Source organism: Diadema antillarum, unplaced genomic scaffold, assembly GCF_040938485.1.
Source record: "Diadema antillarum isolate AM-2024a unplaced genomic scaffold, OU_Dant_1.0 seq00001375_RagTag, whole genome shotgun sequence".
NCBI lineage: Eukaryota > Metazoa > Echinodermata > Echinoidea > Diadematoida > Diadematidae > Diadema > Diadema antillarum.
In genome coordinates this window covers 129,096-148,281 of record NW_027272135.1, presented here as the reverse complement: position 1 = coordinate 148,281, position 19,186 = coordinate 129,096, and the positions used below count along the sequence as shown (strand labels likewise).

At 37.8% G+C, this 19,186-nt stretch overlaps 1 protein-coding gene across 2 annotated transcripts in view; it reads right to left on the bottom strand.

Annotated features, from left to right (window-relative positions):
* The window catches only part of LOC139708814 (rho guanine nucleotide exchange factor 7-like), a 93,351-nt gene that overhangs the window by 32,371 nt on the left and 41,794 nt on the right, over nt 1-19,186 (bottom strand). For both annotated transcript variants that reach the window (XM_071620767.1, XM_071620768.1), the window contains exons 4-6: nt 10,610-10,689; nt 8,987-9,081; nt 2,011-2,106 (exon numbers count right to left, since the gene is read on the bottom strand). In XM_071620767.1, the coding sequence (XP_071476868.1) occupies nt 2,011-2,106; nt 8,987-9,081; nt 10,610-10,689 (271 nt within the window). The remainder of the gene's footprint in view (nt 1-2,010; nt 2,107-8,986; nt 9,082-10,609; nt 10,690-19,186) is intronic.

Genomic DNA, 19,186 nt, shown 5'->3' with positions numbered 1-19,186 from the left:
ACGACCCTGGCAGGACAACTCCAATCCATGTTTGGGTGATATCGAATTTCGCAAGATATCAATCCTCGCCATGCAACGAATTGCACCCTTCTCGGGTTCAAACTTGCCGAAGATACCCCCCTAAAACCTCGCCAACTCCTCAGTTCTTTAACAGTATGTCTGAAATCCGAGTGGCCAGGCTCAAGAAAGATGGACAATGTAAAATGAGCTGATCCATTTGTTAATCAAATGAGTGTCATTACCTAAGCTATTCCAGAAGACATATCACATATCTCATATCTTAAAGGTAGCATTAAGTGTTTTACAGCGTCCTGTGTAGGAAGCTACATACATAACTCATTTATGTCTTCAGACTGTAATTCATCTAATAGCTACACCATATTTACCCTCAGTCAAAGAAACAAAGTGATATAAATAAAGAAATGGCATGCCCTCTAATATCATTTTTATATGGCTGAACAAGTCAAAGCATTTAGATAAAAAGTAAATGGCCTGGTAGCTAGCAGTTCTCAGAATAGCTTATCATTACTTCAAATACTGAAAGTCTGGAAAGTGTCAACTGAAGTAAAGGATGATGATGCTCGAAATTGGGTCGAATCAAACATTTGTAGCATTTTTCACTGCTCTTTGACTAAGATGATTTTTAATAATGCATATTGCCTCCCCCTTGTTTTTCTGTTGTTGTTTTTTTCTTTCTCTCTGCTTGTCATTTTACAATGGGGAGAGAGTTTGGGGCAGGGAGGATAAAATCAAGAAGAACTTCATTGGAGATTAGTCAATTAGAAAATGGGATAATGCTGAATTGACATGATCCGAAGCTCTGTTTAACAGTGTCATAACTGAGTGATGTCAAAAGCCTCTTTTGTTTTAATTGTATCTGGATGACAACTCAAGCGCTCAATAGGAAGTACATCTGAAACTTGCTCTCTTCTTCTTAACAGGCCATGAGAAATTGCGATCACACTTTGGGCAAATGCTATTTGAAACCAAGTAGTCTACCATCTACACACCAAAGTTAGTTAAAATTGGAAGGGTGACAAGGTAGGGTGCGTAACAATACCTTTAAACTTTTGTTCACATGATATCATGATCCTCTCTTTGGAAAGGTTGCCTGGTTTGTTCCTAATTAACTGATAACTCAAAAATTATCCTGCCAATGCCGTAATGACGTGCAATCCAAATTGGATTGCAATCCGAAATAGCCCTGGCCCCGGGCACCAAGAGCAGTGAGCCTTGTATCACAATCAGGGTTTGATTTCACCCTGTTGGGCGTATCCCAAATTTCTGTCCTATCACCCTAAACCGCGAGAATTAGGGCTTGAAGATCTCTTAATCTATTCGAGTGGAATGCGCATCCGAGCTAGCTGGCACGAAAAACCTTGAGGTACAACATTAACCCGACAATGCATTTGAGTGGAATCTATGTACAGCATTAAAGGTAAAAATCATGGGACGCCCTCTCTTAACGATTAAGCTGTCTGAGGTTGCTCCTGCAGCTCACCTAAAGATGGCTATAATAGCATCAGGGCAGAGAAACCGATATGGCTTGATGACCAAATGTATTTCTAGGAACTTTCCATAATTATCATCAGAATACTTTCTTTTTAAAGAAATTCTAGTTTTCTTTATACATAGCGCCAGTGCGCTCAGAAACACCCGTATAAAGCGCCATATAAATGCAATTGTTGTTGTTGTTGTTATCATTATTATTAATATTATTATCATCATCATCATTGTTGTTATTGTTATTATCATCATCATAATTAAAGTAGAACATCTTATCCACTCACTTGAAAGTATTTGTACGATGAATCCAGTAAAGTTTACGATGCATTATGACCATTAACTGAAATGCACTATGTATTCACCGAGACTTGGGCATATCATATACTTTTCTTATTCACTTTTCCTATCCCTTTCTCAAACGAACACAATGATGGCCTGAATGATAATACAAGAACTGGCCACAAAATTTCAGTTTGCAGCCAGTGAATGTGATGGTATACTCACTGCCCCGCTTCTTCTATTGACTTGATAAGGCTCTGTTGGAAGCTGAGGATGTCCTCCAAGTTGCAGCACAGCGTTGACCAGTCTGGTATCGGGAGTCTGGGGGAGAGAAATATATGTAAAGTGCGAGATATATAAAACTGATGATTCACATTTATAAAGCACATAATGATTAACAAAATTCTCTATGCGCTCGACATACAATCGATCATAGCATAACATACAATCATCAAGAGTTGAACAGATAAGTTTTCAGTGCCTTCTTGAAAGAATCAAAGGAAGATATGCTTCTGATTGAAAGAGGTAATATATGGAAAGAGGTAATATGGAAAGAGGTAAAGATATGGGGCAGAGTGAGAGACATACAGACAAAAAACGAGAAATAGATAGAGATAGATAGATAGATAGATAGATGGATTGATAGACAAACAGAAAGAGAGCAGAGATAGGTAAAAAGATAAAAGAAAATGGACAGATATGATATAAGAGGGAGAGAGAGAAACACAAGATCAAAAGAGACAACAAGAATGAGAAAGAGAGAAGAAAGAGGACAAATTAAGAAAAAGATGAGATAGAGAATCACTTATGAAAGAAAAATACAGGCAAAAATTGTACAAATCATGGTGAAAACATCCAACACATGATGTACCTTGTCATAAAAATCTGAACAGATACAAAAGAAGAGTAATAATTTCAAGGTGAAGGTCTATGTGAAAAGTCAGAAACAGCATCCTCTCACAATTATTATCATTTTTGTTTATAACTGGCAAATTGTACTAGTAATTTACAGAATATGACAAAATTATGTAATTGAGATTAGTTTATCTTGGCAGTGTTCTGGCAATAGTGTAATGGCTTACACTGTAACTCTGATAATGTTTTAAGACCTATTCACATGTGAAAATTAAGGATGGTTTTAAAAGCATGATTGCTCCCAGTACAAACACTCTACTGGAATAGCGAGGGGATAGAACAATGCCAGAATGCATCGTAGAAAAAATACACCCCTTCAACAGCCTGGACGGTTTGGTCCAACGACGCTGCATGTTCTGGCACTGCCTATACCCCTTGTTCAGATGCAACTTGTTATTGCAAGCCAGTTTATACCAAAACTCAATAAAGAAATAACGTATAAAGAATCATTGTATAGCCGACAGACCGTTCAGATGCTCATCTTGACCGTTCTGGAAAATGTCGTATAGATGCGCAGTTTTCCAATGCGCATGTTGTTATGATAATGACACCGCCGGTTTCGTGCGCGCTCACATTAAGCCAGTTATACAGTTCTATGGTCGCCATACGTTCAGACGCATAATGGACATGATGGAATGCTGATTCATTATCGAGTTCTACTTCGAAACGATGCGCTGACCATTGTTTTGCTATATGTCATTTCGTTAGTCAGCGTTCAGACGTATAAATTCATTGTATAGCTATACCGTTTTGGTATAGCTATACTGTTAGTATAATTTTTTTTTGCGTCTGAACACCCTTACAGATAGATATGTGTTCACCACAGAAGTGATCTCAAACCAGCAAATTGAAGACTGTTTTACACTAAGAAGTCAAGCAATATGTCTCTCCAGAGCCAAAGTTATTCGGTAGCAACAAAATTGGCCAAATAAGAAGAGAAAGTGAAGTAGTTGGGACTGGTTCACTGGATGGGTCTGTGGTCAAGCTGCTGACGGTATCCCTCACCTACAACTGCCCAGGACAGTGACCAAAAGCCAAGGGGGTCAAGCAAAGTTTGTAGACATCTTAACAACTCGCTAGGGATGAGCATCACAGTGTTCGAAGCTATAAAATCATGCCTTTATGTGCAATATGTCAACGATGTGGGGGATAAATCAATACCGAATGATCCAATCAGATATTAGTCATGATGAGTGGCTCCTTGGTACATAAAAATAGGAGGAAGGGAGGAAAAATCCCAGATTGACTCATTCTTTGAACCCCGTCTTTATGATTACCTTGAATGCGTATTTTGTAACATTAAAACTGCGATGAGTAACTTTGAAAAGCAGTATATCTTTTAATCACATACAATATAAACATTTCCCTCTTTCCCCATACAAATATCTCTCTCTCTCTCTCAATCTCTTGTCTCAAAACAATTAAACAAATATAACAAGACTTCACAGGCAATATATAAATAACAAATGAACCAATCAATGAACACAACCTCCAAAAACTTTCAACATCATCAGCGATTTGTTTAGGATTGCTATTCACCAATTATAAGATGATATACATTAATTCTATTGCCAGCTATAAAAAAAACCAAAGAGTTGTGAGGCAGAGCTTTAGAGACCTAATGTCTGTTGGGTACTATTTGTTTTATTGAATTTATAGTACACAGGGCCCCACAGCTAACACTACCCCCTATTTCTCATCATTACTGAGTCATCACTCACGACTGACTTAAACTGAGACTGTACCCCAGGGGGAAATTCAAGTTCCACAAATCCAGTGAGATTTCAGGCAACGTATTAGGTGAAAATTTGGGCAAAATCAGGCATATTATGATCACCAAAGTTAGGAATATCTGAATATCATAGAGTCCTTCTAAAATGGCATTCAGTGGATGTCTCAAAGGAGTAGTTTGGGTCACCTAACTGTCCTCATACTTCCTGTCTTTTGATGGCCCTCGTTTTGAGGGAGAAAAATCATTGATTTAAACATTTCTCACAAAAAGAACTTGTTTTCTTCAAAACTCCACTTATTTTGATTTACCTACAGGAATGAAATCAAGCTCCCTTAATAATTGCTGAAGACTTTAATGCTGTGGTAGGCCCTGCAGATTATCAAGGCAATAGACAAAAATATGGTAATGTCAAAGCTAGTGAAACTATTTCTATATTGATGGATGAATATGATTTGAATGACATTAGGTACAATTCTCATCCAAACTCAAGATACGAAAGATAGCGAAAGAAAAAAAAACATCTCAAGGAACAGAATTCTGTTGTACATCATCCAAAATGACAGGTATTTCATAACTTCTTTCCTGTCTATCTTCCTTGCAAGCAATGATTAATTTTGCACATGATCAGTTTACCATGATCATGTGACCTAGATGATAATTCTGATATCCCAACATGATGAAATGTCAGGTGACTTTATTGACATTCAAAGATGTGTAGATTGTTTCTAGTTTTCACTTCCACAAGTTTCACTCTGACAACCTTGTCTCTGGGATAAAATTACCTTCAAAACAAACTGAATCCAAAAGTATCATTAGAATATCAAAACTGAGAATAGGTCCAAGGTATGAAGATGAAGTAGAAAAGGAAAAAAAACAAACAAACAAACAAACTTGTGCAATTCATTTCTACAGGAGACATGTGACTGATATTAATATTTCCCAGCCAGCACATCCAAATCTGAGCCCCATGAAAAATTTTATTTTACTTTTGAGACACACAAGGGACTGAAACTCTGATTGCAATCAAACAGACCCTGAAGTATAAGAGTGCTGTCAAAGTGGGCGAGTCTCTGTGTTCCCACGTTGCAGATGGGAGCTAGATACCGACCTAAAATCTACACTAGCTTGAACTTCCTTGGATAAAATGTTTTGCCCTGCAATGTCTCTCATGCCCATGCTGCAAACATGGGTACCTGACAATGTCTACCACTACCACTACCATACCACTACCACTACCACTACCATACCACTACCACTACCATACCACCACCACTACCACTACTAGTACTACTACCAGTACCACTACCACTGCTAGTACTACTTCTACTACTACTACCACTACCACTACTACCACCACTACTACTACCACTACGAAAAAAAAAAAAAAAAAAAACACACACACACAAACACACACAAGAATGTGATCACAAGCACACCAAATTATTACAGAAATGAAATTGCGCAATCGGGTATGAAAGCACATATGCATCTTTTGTCTAAATTGTTGTTCACTATATTTCCAGATCTGGCGAGTCATACATAACAGGAGCAAGAAGCTGCAATTAGATTGAGCGCTGTATTACAAAACACACTACATGGATGAATACTCCTCTCTGTGCCCAATCAAAGATGGCAAGAATGTGAGATCAGGGTACTTAGGACTATGGACAAAAGGAAAAGGAAGAAATTCATCACATACTGTATTACATCTCACCAGAAGAAAAAATAATGTTAATATTCATGATTCCAAACAGCTCATTTCTACATATCATGGAGGTCCTTGCCAACTAAATAACATTCATAATTTTTTTCAACTGCTCTTCATTGACTAACAAGAAGGTTTCAGGGCTAACAGACAAGTTCAAATTAATATATGTGGATGGAAAGAATGTAGCAATATTAGTAGAACATATCAGTGAAAATTTGAGGAAAATCAGACAATCTCTTCAAAAGTTATGAATTTTTAAAGGTTCAGTGCCGCCATCGCTGGATGAGAAGACTACTATAGCTTGTGATGTCATATGCGTAGAACAATATAAAGAAAAAAGTAATACTCTTCTCATCCAGCAGTGACTGCACAGAAACTTTAAAAATTCATAACTTTTAAACAGATTGTCTGATTTTCTCAAACTTTCACTGACGTGTTATTTGCTGCAGTCACTCATTTCACATGTGTGAAGGTGAACTTGTCCTTTTAATAAGGGGATGGATTTTTTTTTTCTAAGGTATCCATTACACCAGGAAATGAAGCCTTAATCTAAAGAATAATCCACTGAAATTTTGAGGAAGCGGAACGATCATCTCCCCAAGCAATTTCTCCCACCTAAAAAAATCCTTAGATTAAAAAAAACACCTTCCATAAAAATTGACAAAAATCAAACAGAGCCAGGAAACGCTAAAAAACATGACAAAAAGCACACAAAGATGGATTTTACGCACACACGATGAGAGCATTCACATCACAAAATGTTTCCAGAACATTAACCCCCAAAATCACTCTTTGTATGACTGTGAGAAAAGAGACACCCGCATACATTGTACTTTGTGGATTCTCTACGAAAAAAAAAAGGCAAATGTAAAGAACAGCAAAATTGATGCCAGTTGTAATCTCGTAATCAGGAAATGCGCAATTATCGTGGGATGGAAAAATGCAATAGAGTTGATATTCTTCCATAACAGAGATCATAATGCTAGCTGTGAGCATGCTGCTTCAAATAAATTAGTTTTCCTTCATACAATTTACGGGTGAATCCATGCCTATTATTACAATCTACGTGGGAAAGAGGTGTGCATGCATGCAGTGCCACAGACAGACAGACACACATATGAACACACATAAACACATATGTACATCCAAGACTCTTTTAAATAAATTTACTGGCAGGGGAATTAAGGACCAGTTGAATGTTAGTCTACGAAGAAAGAGTCAGATTTTACAAGCACAACAGTGAAAATTTGATCAAAATTTGGTTTAAAAAAAATTAGGGAAGTTATGAAATTGTGAAGCTTTGCAAATTTTTGCCCCCCCCCCCCCAAAAAAAAATTCTCGAACAGTTGATACGAATATGCAAAAGAACGAGCTGATTAAGTATCACCTCGCAATTTTTACAAATAATCATGTACAAACGACTGACAAAAATTAATTTTTTTCTCATAACAGTGCAAACAATAATGTTAGTCCTGACTGAATAAGTTCAAAATAATGATCAGTCAGATATATTAGGATTTGAGACTAGGGCATAAGTGCGTCAGAACGAAAAAAAAAACTAGAAATGTCGCTACGGCGACTGGTGTATGCCTCCGCCATAATGCATGGTTCTCCTAATAGGTCTATAGTACAATGTCTTGACAATGTGTGATGAAAGTTTCACACAACTGGCAAAATATTAAAATGACAGGTTTGCCACAAATGTGCTGAATGTTCACTTTCCTAGAACTAGGTTCAATTGGATGAATGATTAAAACGTCAGAGTGCAGGTATTTGGGGAACTGATGATTTTTACTTGACTTTTGACCCTTTTATAAGTTTATGCATTGAGTAATTTTCAAGGTATTGAGAAAAAGTATAATTTCAGTATCAAATGGTAAAATAGTATTATCTAAACCTGGCCTTTGACCTTTGACCTCACAGTTCCAAAGAGAATCACTGTTAGGCAGAACATGCATAAATATGTAAGTTTCATGATAATACCTTGACTTACTTTTGAGATATGGAGGAAGAAGTGCAATTTAGCACTTTCACTTGACTTTTGACCTTTTGACCTTTTACCTTTTGGCAAGAAACTTCCCACAGAATATATATTGGGTTATACATGCATACATCAAGTTAAAAAAAAAATCCTTCAGGCATTGCATTATAAATATAAGGAAAGCAGTGATATTTTGAGGAGTTGACCTTGACCTTTGACCCATGACCCCCAACTTCCCTAGATAATCACTGCCCATCGGTACATGCATATATACTAAGTTCCATGAAGATACCTTGAACCATTTGCGAGATATGGAGAAAAACATGAAATTTCAACCTTTTTACACAAAATAACCTGTTACCTTTGACCTTTGACCCCGTGACCCTAAAATCCAAACAAAGTATTATCCCCCCAGGATATACCCTCATACCAAGTTTGATGCAAAACCACCTCACGGTTCTTGAGATATCGACAAAAACAAAACGGGACGGACGTACGGACGGACGACCCGAAAACATAATGCCTCCGGCCACTTCGTTGGCGGAGGCATAAAAAAATAACGCTACAACTCTGATCTCTCTGAGACTTGTACTGGACACAAAAATGATGCTCTATTTTTGAAACAGCGCCCTCTGAAGCTTGTGAAGGCAGGATTTTATCGCTCCCTCCTGAAAGATCCCATCCTATCAATCCAATAACACTATGATTACACCAAGTACACTTGTAAGTCTCTCTTGCATGTCTATCCAACTTTCATAAATTCCCACCAGCAGACATATCCTCACAAGCTCCTAGCAAACTTTTTTGGATCACATTGCCTTCGGGATTAGCGACAGGAAATCGAACCGCTTATGGCTTTACTTACACATTTGCCCATTCCAGCGGTCTTAGATACGTTGATATTAGCGTCTGGAGTTCCGTCATGAAGTGCTTTTCTGATTCCAGCAGGGCTTCTATGACCTGGGTTTGACACGACAAACAAAACCAAATACAAAAAAAAACATGAAAAAGTAGTATTCCACAGCAGCATGCAGTTGACTAGGATGCCTCCCCAATTCCATACCACCTCCATATTCTACACGCCTACCAACAGTATATGATTGATCTTTTCATGACATTTTGAGGAAGTTCACTGACCTTGACCTCTGACCTCAATGATAAACCTTTCGGCCTGTTTGCCCACAGAAAATATTTCAAACTTCATTTCTACCCACCTATGTCATCTAAATTTATGGCCAGGAAATTATATTTTTGCTGCATTTTGGTGACTTTTGACCTCTGACCCATTATTTTGTCAATCATGTTCCAACCTTCCTATCAAATTATACTGCTACTGTATATTTGTAGCTAAAGTGCTGGAAGATGACATCTGGAAAGTTCAGTGACCTTTGACCTCAAAATTTTTGTCACAACAGGTAGTCAGCACTTTGACATTGTGTCTCATACCTTGGCTATGTGTCATGGTAATCAGCCAAAGGGTGTTTCTTAAATCATCTCCCCCAGATCTGAAAGTTGTAGGAGGTTGGACACAGTGTGGAGCTACACTGTAGTTGGCCAGACTATCATGACATTATATCCATAGTTTCAAGTTTCACATTTAAAGTCTACCACAGTCTAGGAGATGCAGCAGACCACTCGGCTCTCTATCATATTGTGTATGCCAATAGTGAGGGCAAACCTCAAGATATTTCTAACACAGCCATTTTTCATTGCAGTGTGGATATGGAAAGCTCAAATACCCACGATTTTTAAATGATGCATTATTTTCCATTGAGAATAGGCCTTTTTTCTTTTCTTTTTTTAGATATCTGTCTGTACATGACTCCAATTGTGATGGTGCAATAAGAGCTCAATCTCTCCTACATAGGGAGTAGTGCTTGAACTTATTAAATCTCAATATTGCTAATACCTTGAACCAGTCACAGTCTACCATTTAGAACTGTTTGGATGAAGCATGATAACTTTTAAATCTGACTGGCGTGCCACATGGTCAAAATTTGTCAGTCAGTCTTGACTAAGAATAACTATGTCAGTGCAATCTCACATGAATCGGAGCCAACTTTGGTTAGATACTCGAAACTGTCCAACTTAAATGACTGTCATCAGCAGTTAATTTATGGTTGAATTAAGAAACAGTCAAGCATCCAATGATTTTGATAATTACTCTCGTCATTATTAAAACATTTTCATATGGACACAAAAATTGCTTAACTAGTGGTTTATTCCAACATGTGGGCAGACTGAGAATGGTACATTTGGTTTCTCATATTTCAAGTTTTCTCCATTATTTAAAACTCAAGAGATAAACAAAGCAAAAATGGTCAAGAACCAAACCATATCATGCTACATTATACTCAGTCTTGGTAATATTCATGACATTTGACAACAACAACAGCATAAAAGAGATCAAATATATTTAGTGAAAGTGATGAGGCAAGTTATTTCTTTTCTTGTTGTGTTTTTTATCATTGCTGAAAAGCTGACTTACCTCTGAATGGTATTTGAGTTTGTCTACCTTCTCGGTACCCTGCACGTTGTCATTTATAATTTTGGTCTCTGTCGCTGCATCTGAGTAGAACAAACAAACAAATGACGTAGACAGAGAATGAATTATAGCATATTCTAAGACAGATCATTTCACATAATGATAGTCAACTGTTACATTTTAAAGAATAACGACTGCACATTCACATTTAATATCTACTGTACACGGCCATATATTTTGCAAGGTTTTCATTTTCGTGAATTTTAAGAACACACAACAATATTAACTCTGATCCCAGCATAAATGTGAAGTACACACATACATTTCTCCATTCGGTACTGTACTCCACAATCGCGAATTTAACTACTCACTAAATTGCCAGGAAGTCCCGATTCGCGAAAAATTAAGCTCGTTATTAAAATGTATGGCACATACAGTAATTCCTACAATACTTCTGCGGCAGTTTAGACTCACAGAAAGTTTGTGTGAGTAGGGACTTATAAATAGTTCATGATCAAGGACTCCTAGAAAGTTTGTGTCATGTATAGTAACTGAATTCAAGAGATATTGTGCACAAGTTGTCTGTAATGGCTGATACAAACTTCTGAACAGTTTGGGAAGTTGGCATGATAATAGGAATAATTTCTTCATGTGGCTGATAGGGCAATCAGGTACATACTTCATGTTCATGATGGTGGGCAGGACAAAAGCTCATGACTACATTTTGCTTGCCCAAATGGAAAGGTTCGGTTGCCCGAGGCAATCTGGTAGGTGAACTGGTAGCAACCAGCAACCTGCTTGCATATGCTAACAGGGACGAGAACTCATTGATGAAGTTACAATACAAGATGCATTTCTTTTCGACAAATCTCTCTTACACTCTCCCTCCCTCCCCACAAATAGCATAGTCGGGTATATCTATGACATCAGTTTCAAGTATTAAGATCAATACAAGAAGTTGTCTACAATATCAACTCCACCCACCCCCACCCTCCCCCACCCCCACCACCTCCCTGGTCCATGTTTCATCTGGTGGATGGTATGAGGTATGAAATGATGTGTGCCAATCTTCAGCTTGAACTTGTGGTGACAGACAGACTGGGATTCCTTGAATTTTCTGTATGTTCTTGGTTCCTCCCCCAAGTTTCCCCGCAGAATCAAAAGCAAATCTGATTCATCACATACATGCCGCAATCTGGATCATAAATTTCACTTCTCTGGTATGTGCTCTCCATACGAATTGTCACTTTGACCAACGGTGAGACTACTTTCTCTTTTCCAGATCCACCATGAAGACTAACTAATGAGCCCTGAAAAATGTACCCCTAGTGGATATAAAAGGCGCGGCGCTATTGTTGTTGTTGTTGTTATTTGCCAGACAATATGTTGAAAAACTTGCTTTTTTCTCAGTACCACAAGAAAGAGGACATTGTGTATACATCAACATGGATGCGAGTACTGGACAGACATTTATACCATCAAAGACAACATTAGATGCTAGTTAGGTTTAGATGAGGGTATCATTAGAGACCATACTGGGTGGAAGTAAGGATTAAGGTGAAAGGGATGTTTTGAGTAGGAATTTTAATATCCACATCATCCACTGACAAGTTGCATTAAAGCTTTTATCGTTGTCAAAATTTTGCTTGAAGGCTTCTGAAGCGAATCTAAAAACAGTGTTCCAACAACAAACACCAAGTCCAAAATAAAAAACAAAACAAACAACAAAAACAGAGTCCATACTCACAAACAAATAAAAATCTACAATACATTCATATCATATAAAGAAAGGGGCATTTTAAACTCGACCCAGCTTGCACCGTGCCAAGGTGGCTAGGTTTTGGAAAAAGCCAGCCATATGACTGAGGTCTTTGGACCTTCCTAACAAATTATCATACGACCTGTCGTTCTTCAGGTGGAATTTTTCTTTAGATCAGCATTCCAAAAGATTGGGGGTTTTTTTTCCTGAAAATTTGTAACATGAGTCTGTAAAGTCTGGTTCTACTTTGCACATCGCATACACGATGGCTATCTCCCTCATACACCAGCAGCACTTTGGGTTTTCACGATACAATCTGCACCTGGAAAGGAGACGTGATTTCCTTCCTCTGTAGATATTGGGGCAAAAGGATATTATGACAGTAAAGGGCCCTGAAAGGTACCTATCTTTATTATCATGTCATTCAACACCATATTCAAGTTGACTGTCAAAAATATAATAAAATCAGATCAATGGACATATTAAAAGTTCATCATACTATCCATCAGTGTTCCATGAGAGAATGTGAGTATGTTATCATCCATTTCTTTACTTTTTAGGTGCACTTTGCAATGAGAAATCTGCCATTTTGTTTGCTTGATTTTAACTCTGTTCACTGAATAGCCAACTTGAGCATAAAGCCCATTCACACACACCAAAAAATTAATAGGTTGTGATAATCCATTTCTACTATGCAATGCAAAAACTGTCAATTCTTTTGTGTTGACAAACACACACACACACACAATATCAATGCTCATAATATGCATTGCAATACAAAAATCTGTCATGTTTTGTTTTTATTAAACACTCACAATAATTTGCCTGTCACAGTGTGTGTGAATAGCATGCAAAGAACCCACTAATTTATTCAATCATCACAGTTCAATCATAATTTTTTTTCATTGCATCCCATGGTGCATCTCGCCACACTAGAGTCCTTTTTACACTTGTGTTTCTTAACCCCATACTTTCTCTGACCCGGGACTATCGTTAGTCCCGTACCAATTTTTTTTCAGCTTTCTACACTTGCCAATAAATCCCGTACTAAGCTCTTCTCCTGGGCTAAGGAGAAAACTGACCTTTTTACACTCGTATTTCTTAGTCCCGTACTTTCCAAACCACATGAATATTCATGATTACGCTGTGCACTGTACAAGTACATGAATGCACCGGCAGCACTTGATTACCTCGTTTCTGATTGGTCAGTGGGGGTCGGACTTCGTCTCCGTCGCTTAGCCCAGGATTATTTTTTCATTCTGTTTACACTCGCTTGCTTGGCACCGCAATTGCGGGGTTAACACCGCAATTGCGGTGCTAACCCTGCTTTTTTGCAGGGCCAGATAGTAGTAGTACAGGGCTAGCCCACTTTGGCAAAAACAAGTGTAAACAGAAAGGGGGCTAAGGAAAGTCCGGTACCAACGGTGGGGTTAAGGCCTTGTAGCCCCACTGTTGGTACGGGACTAAGCAAAAATTTGCAAAAAGCCCTTAGGTCTGCACCACTGGAGTCTACCAACATCATAGTAGAGTTTGGTCCAGGGTCATGCTCTGGTCAATGTTTTATAGGCATAGATGTGCAGTCTGGAGATCCAAAGTGCTTCATTTATAGTCCAGCAAATTTTTATTTTTTGGTGCATGTGAACGGCATCAAATAAAATCAATTTTCCCATTGCGATGCAAAAACAGATAACTCTTTTGTGTGATACAGCTACGGTGTAGAATTGTCCGTAACGGTTTTGCTTTGTTTCGTTTCCCAACCTCCCACAAGGACGATCCAAATATGATAGGCTGATGACTTTGACTTTTATACCAGGGAATAATTTTTGTGGTATCGCATCGCAATTTGCTATGCATTTTTACACCACTGCTACACAAACTAACTTTTGTATAGCAGTTTTCTTCCATAGAAGTGTACAGGATACCATGTGAAATATTGTTCATCAGCTGAAATTGCTAATCAAATTTGAGTTCGAAAATTATTCCCTGTATGACATACAATAGACCTGTACTTTATCTAAGTTCATTGAAGCAGTCGTAAGTTGCATCGTGGTGTTGTCAATTAGGAAATTTTCAACAGTAATGAATTGTGCAAGAACATAATATTAGCTGTTTCCTGTATAATTGTAATAATGACATCACATTTCATGCACGCATATAATTTTTTCCCCATCTATTTGAATTTCAGTTCTTCATTTAGAAATTGCATGAACGATGTAAATCATACAATTACACTTCATGTCATTTCCTGTATTATTCGTCCACATCATTCCCCGAAGCTCTCAAGGCCATGTCTTACAACTTGTAAAGAATCCTTTTTCTTTAGTGTGTATTTTTAGATATTCTTTTCATTATGTTTTTATACAGAGCAGGCAATAAAGACTGGATGGAAAAGTTGCCGGCAAATTTAATTGTATAAGGGTATGTAAAAGAATGTACCTAAAATGCAGTTAAGTACATGTGTATGTGAGTGCAACATGTGAGGTCAAATGGGCAGGTGGTCATTTTACCAACATTTACATTACATGCTGTGACATGTTCTTTACAAAATCTTTGGTGTACACTGTACGTGTCGAATTTTGCAAAACAAATAATGCTTTTTCCCGAACTATTGTAAAACATAGGCCTCAGGATGTAATGCACTGACTAACACAGGTACAAAAATCACCAGACTGGAACAGTGTCACTCAAGGTTGACAAGACATTTCCTTTTCTTACAAACTGCTGTGTAAACAAACGTGATCATAAATAGATATTCACTCTTTACATTTGTGCATACATTGTATATGCACACATGCATCTGTTTGGTGGGAAATATTTTTCAGTATTTCCTCAAATTTGAACCACTGTTTCTGCACACACCCACTCTTAACTGCAATGGTTCCGATACACACACAAAAAAACAACAATAAAGAAACCTGACCTTTGTTGTCCTACATAGTTCAGGGGGTTGTTGATATTGGTGAAAGAATGAAGCAAAAAAGAGACTGAAAAAACAAACTATAAAGAAAATGCTGCTAAATGCTGCTGATGCTGCAAAAAGAATTTAAAAAAAAAATGAAGAGTAATAATAGACCTGTAAATGAGTGGATTTCCAATACTGTAAAACGAGGAATTTTCGCGTGCACTTTAATTTCGCGAATTTCGCGAGCGCCAAAATTCGCGAAATTAAAATGCACGCGAAAGCTTTTGTCTACAATACATGCATTGAATGCCAGTAGCAATTCGCGAAAATTTCATGCCACAAAAATGGCTGTCGGCTCCAATTCACGAAAATTTCATGCCGCCGCGAATATATCATGTTTTACAGTACTCATATTTTCCCTTTAGATGGTAGTGTTGGAATGAACTGTTTTGCAAACACTCTACTGATAGATTTATAGATAACTGGCCATACAATTTCCAAATGTCTGTATCCTTGAGCAACATTATAACAGCATTATGACCTTCAGTCTGCAAAGCGCACCACTTATCTTTTCTTTTTTCTAAGTCCGCAACCGACCACAAAACAGGATCTTTAACCAGTCAGGAAGTTCAAGCTCAAGATCTGAAGCACATTATCCGGAACTCATTGCTGCTGATTCTGAGGAAATTGGTAGAAATTTCAGATTTGCACATGTTTGGTTCACAAATATTGCTCCTTATGTGGTCTTAAAAAAAAAACTATAAGCACATGGTTTAGATTATTAAAAAAAATGTAAGGAAATCCCTCCCAATTTTTCAAGGGTAATTTCCTAAAAAAGTGCACTCGCTTCACGGAGATATTCACACTCATTCAAGAGATTGAATTACAATGATCTGTAAAGAGGTACAACACTGGTATCATAGCCTCACATGAGTTCTAAAGCACCATGTATATAATAGAAATCATGTTTAATCAGAGACTTTGCTGTCAAGTTCGAGGAATTAATCCTGCAAATTTTACAAAATTCACCTTAAGCCCAATTTACACTTGTTAAAGCCATGATTTTGAAGGGACATCCCTTAAACCACAGAGGACGGTTTGATTTTGCTATATGACAACACGCATTTCCTATAGACACCTGCGCGAGTATACTCGGGACTCGTCCTCAACGTGTTAAAATATTGCATCTTTTCATTGCACCAGTTACACTCACCCCTACACTTAACTCGATTACAAAACTTTGTGATTATCTAAATTAGGTGCTCACTGCGCATGTGTAATAATCTACTCTTGCCGACCCCAGGCTCTGGGTAGGGAAGAACTTCCGCGTCGCTATTCAAGGCTGAATGGAGCATAGGTTTTATTTCCACTGCTGAAACATTGCAAATGTACACATCATAGCAAGGAATCAAAGAAGAAAATTTGCTGCAGAGTTCTAAATCTAATCAAATGCTGCCGGAGTGTATACTTTTATCATTGGGATATTGTAGGTGATCTTGTTCATAGCTAACTTCTTCTCAATCTGTGCAGTCTACCTCCTGTTACAGCCTATTAAACTACCACGAAAATGGATAAGGCATCTACAGGTCGGTGCTCCAATAGGTGTTGTCGGTTTCTTCCATTTTTCTGTGTTACACTGCAGAGCATTAGTTGTAGCGATGTACAAACATGTTAGCAGTATGTGTTACAACACTGCAAGCCAATACTAAGTATTCTTATGCCAAAACACAGGCTTTGACTAACCTACATGTAGAGAGCAGTTAAAAAGTATGCACCCACAAACGCCTTGCAATCTGGTCATGTGACAAAAATCATGCAATTCCTGCAATCTGCATTTCCAAAGTCTGCACACTTGATAACTTTGCAAAGTTTCATGTGAAGTTAGCAAAGAGTCCTACCCCGGCTTGGAGTTTTTCTGGTAAGAATTTTTGGCAGTATTGGAGTAAGCACACAATTTTTGCAAGCAAATATTATCAATGGGCCCCTTGGCGAAAAGGAGAAATAAGACCTCTGGAGGTACTGTATTCTACCATGAAGACTCAATCAATACGGATGTCACAATTTCAGTTTCTGACTAAAATCTTCCCATACATTCAAATAAGTTTCTACTAGAAAATGATATCCAAATCATATGAAACCAGAGTGCAGCATTTCCATTTCTATAATTCTTGATGGATACAATTACATTTCACTTTCTGTTTAAAAATCTGTGTGCAAAGTTACATTGTATTTGAACTCACAAATTAGTCCTTGCTTTCATAGAGAACAAGGAAGAAGATTATTAATCACATTTGGCTGCAAAATTGTTAACATCATTTACAATTTATCTATTGATTGCTTTGGTGATTGAAACTAAAATGTGTCTTGCAACATGTACACCAATTTGAAGACTCATTGGAATTATGGTAATCAACAGACACTACACTCGAGAATATGAAACTGAAAAAAAGTTTTATTATTCATTTCATATTACTCTAATATCTTTGTATTGTGGGGTTGCTGCAATGGTGGGGCTGCCAAAACTTGCAGATCAAACAAATTTTGATTCACAGTGGAAAAAAAAAATCCTTTTTTAAAGGGAAAAATGATTTTTGGCGGCAAAATGGAAATCAATAAATAATCAATAAAATTTTAGAAGAAAATAATTGTCCTCAATTCAAAAACATCTTTACTTATTTTTTAGATACAGAAAAAATATTACAGATCACAGATACACACCAGTTTGCAGCTCTCCAATTGCCTTCAGGAACCAAACCACTAAATGTTTACAGAAGACCACATTTGGAATAAAATTCACTTAGTGTGCATTTGGCATATATAGGTATCTGGGTCAATGCTATGTGTGATATAAATCAAACCATATTGTACACTTTAGTCCCCCACACCCCACCCCCATCCCCCCCATACAAAAATGTTGGCATTTCATACACATTTACCTCCTTCATAATTGATGTGTGGCACAATGTCTTCATTTTTTTTTTTCTTACAGATAAATGGGCAAAATGAAAGAGAAACTTGACAGAGACACTTTGCAGTAGTTCCCCATGTTTGCATGGCCTTTTGGAAAATTCTGAAGATATTGCCCAAAACCCAAGGTTTTTCTGTCTTTGTCCATTTGTGTGTGTGTGTTTTCTCTTCTTTCTGTGGCTTGTTTTCTCACAAAGGAACAGACAATGGAGAGCTGCAGAAACAAAATAAGGATTGGAACTTGACTTCCAGCGATTGGCAGTCACACCTCTGACCAGGCGTGACTGGGTCCGAAAGTATGCTAAGTCATTCGCCAGACCCACGGCAGCGTTGGCGCTCTATGTTTCCCCCACACCATACACTCATCTCCTGGTATTGGGGTGTTTGCAACCAGGATCTTGGGGTGTTGTGGGGCGGAGGGGGAGGTGTTTGATCAGTGGTGAAGGGGAGGAAGGTGCTGGTTTTCTATAATCTGTCCTCTTTGTGAGAAAGCTATACATACATGTTGTGATAACAAATGTCACTACAGCTATGTGTAGTGAGGTCTTAGCAATTTCATTGTTTTTTGTGTGAAGTTACAGGCCAAGACTAACTATCGTAAACAGGTCTGAAATGGTCAGTCTAGGTAAACCCAAGGAGGAGATAAAGCCCTCCGTCCCCAGCTAATGTAAACATTCCATAATAACCCCCTTGTTTTAACTCAGTGAAGGTGGTTGGTATACTGGGGAGGAGCCCCTTTTCTGTGCACTTCTGTATAGAGAAAGGCATTGCAGCAGAGGAAACCGTATAAGAAAGTTCTATACAGCATTCACTTGATGATCTCTGTGTTTCAAAGCCCGAATTCGGTAAGAACTGACATTTCATGACTTTATTGTTACACAGTACATGCATTTTGTAGTCACTGTATACTCCATGTGTGCTTTCTATGTTGTAAGAAAGTTAGTTAGATGAT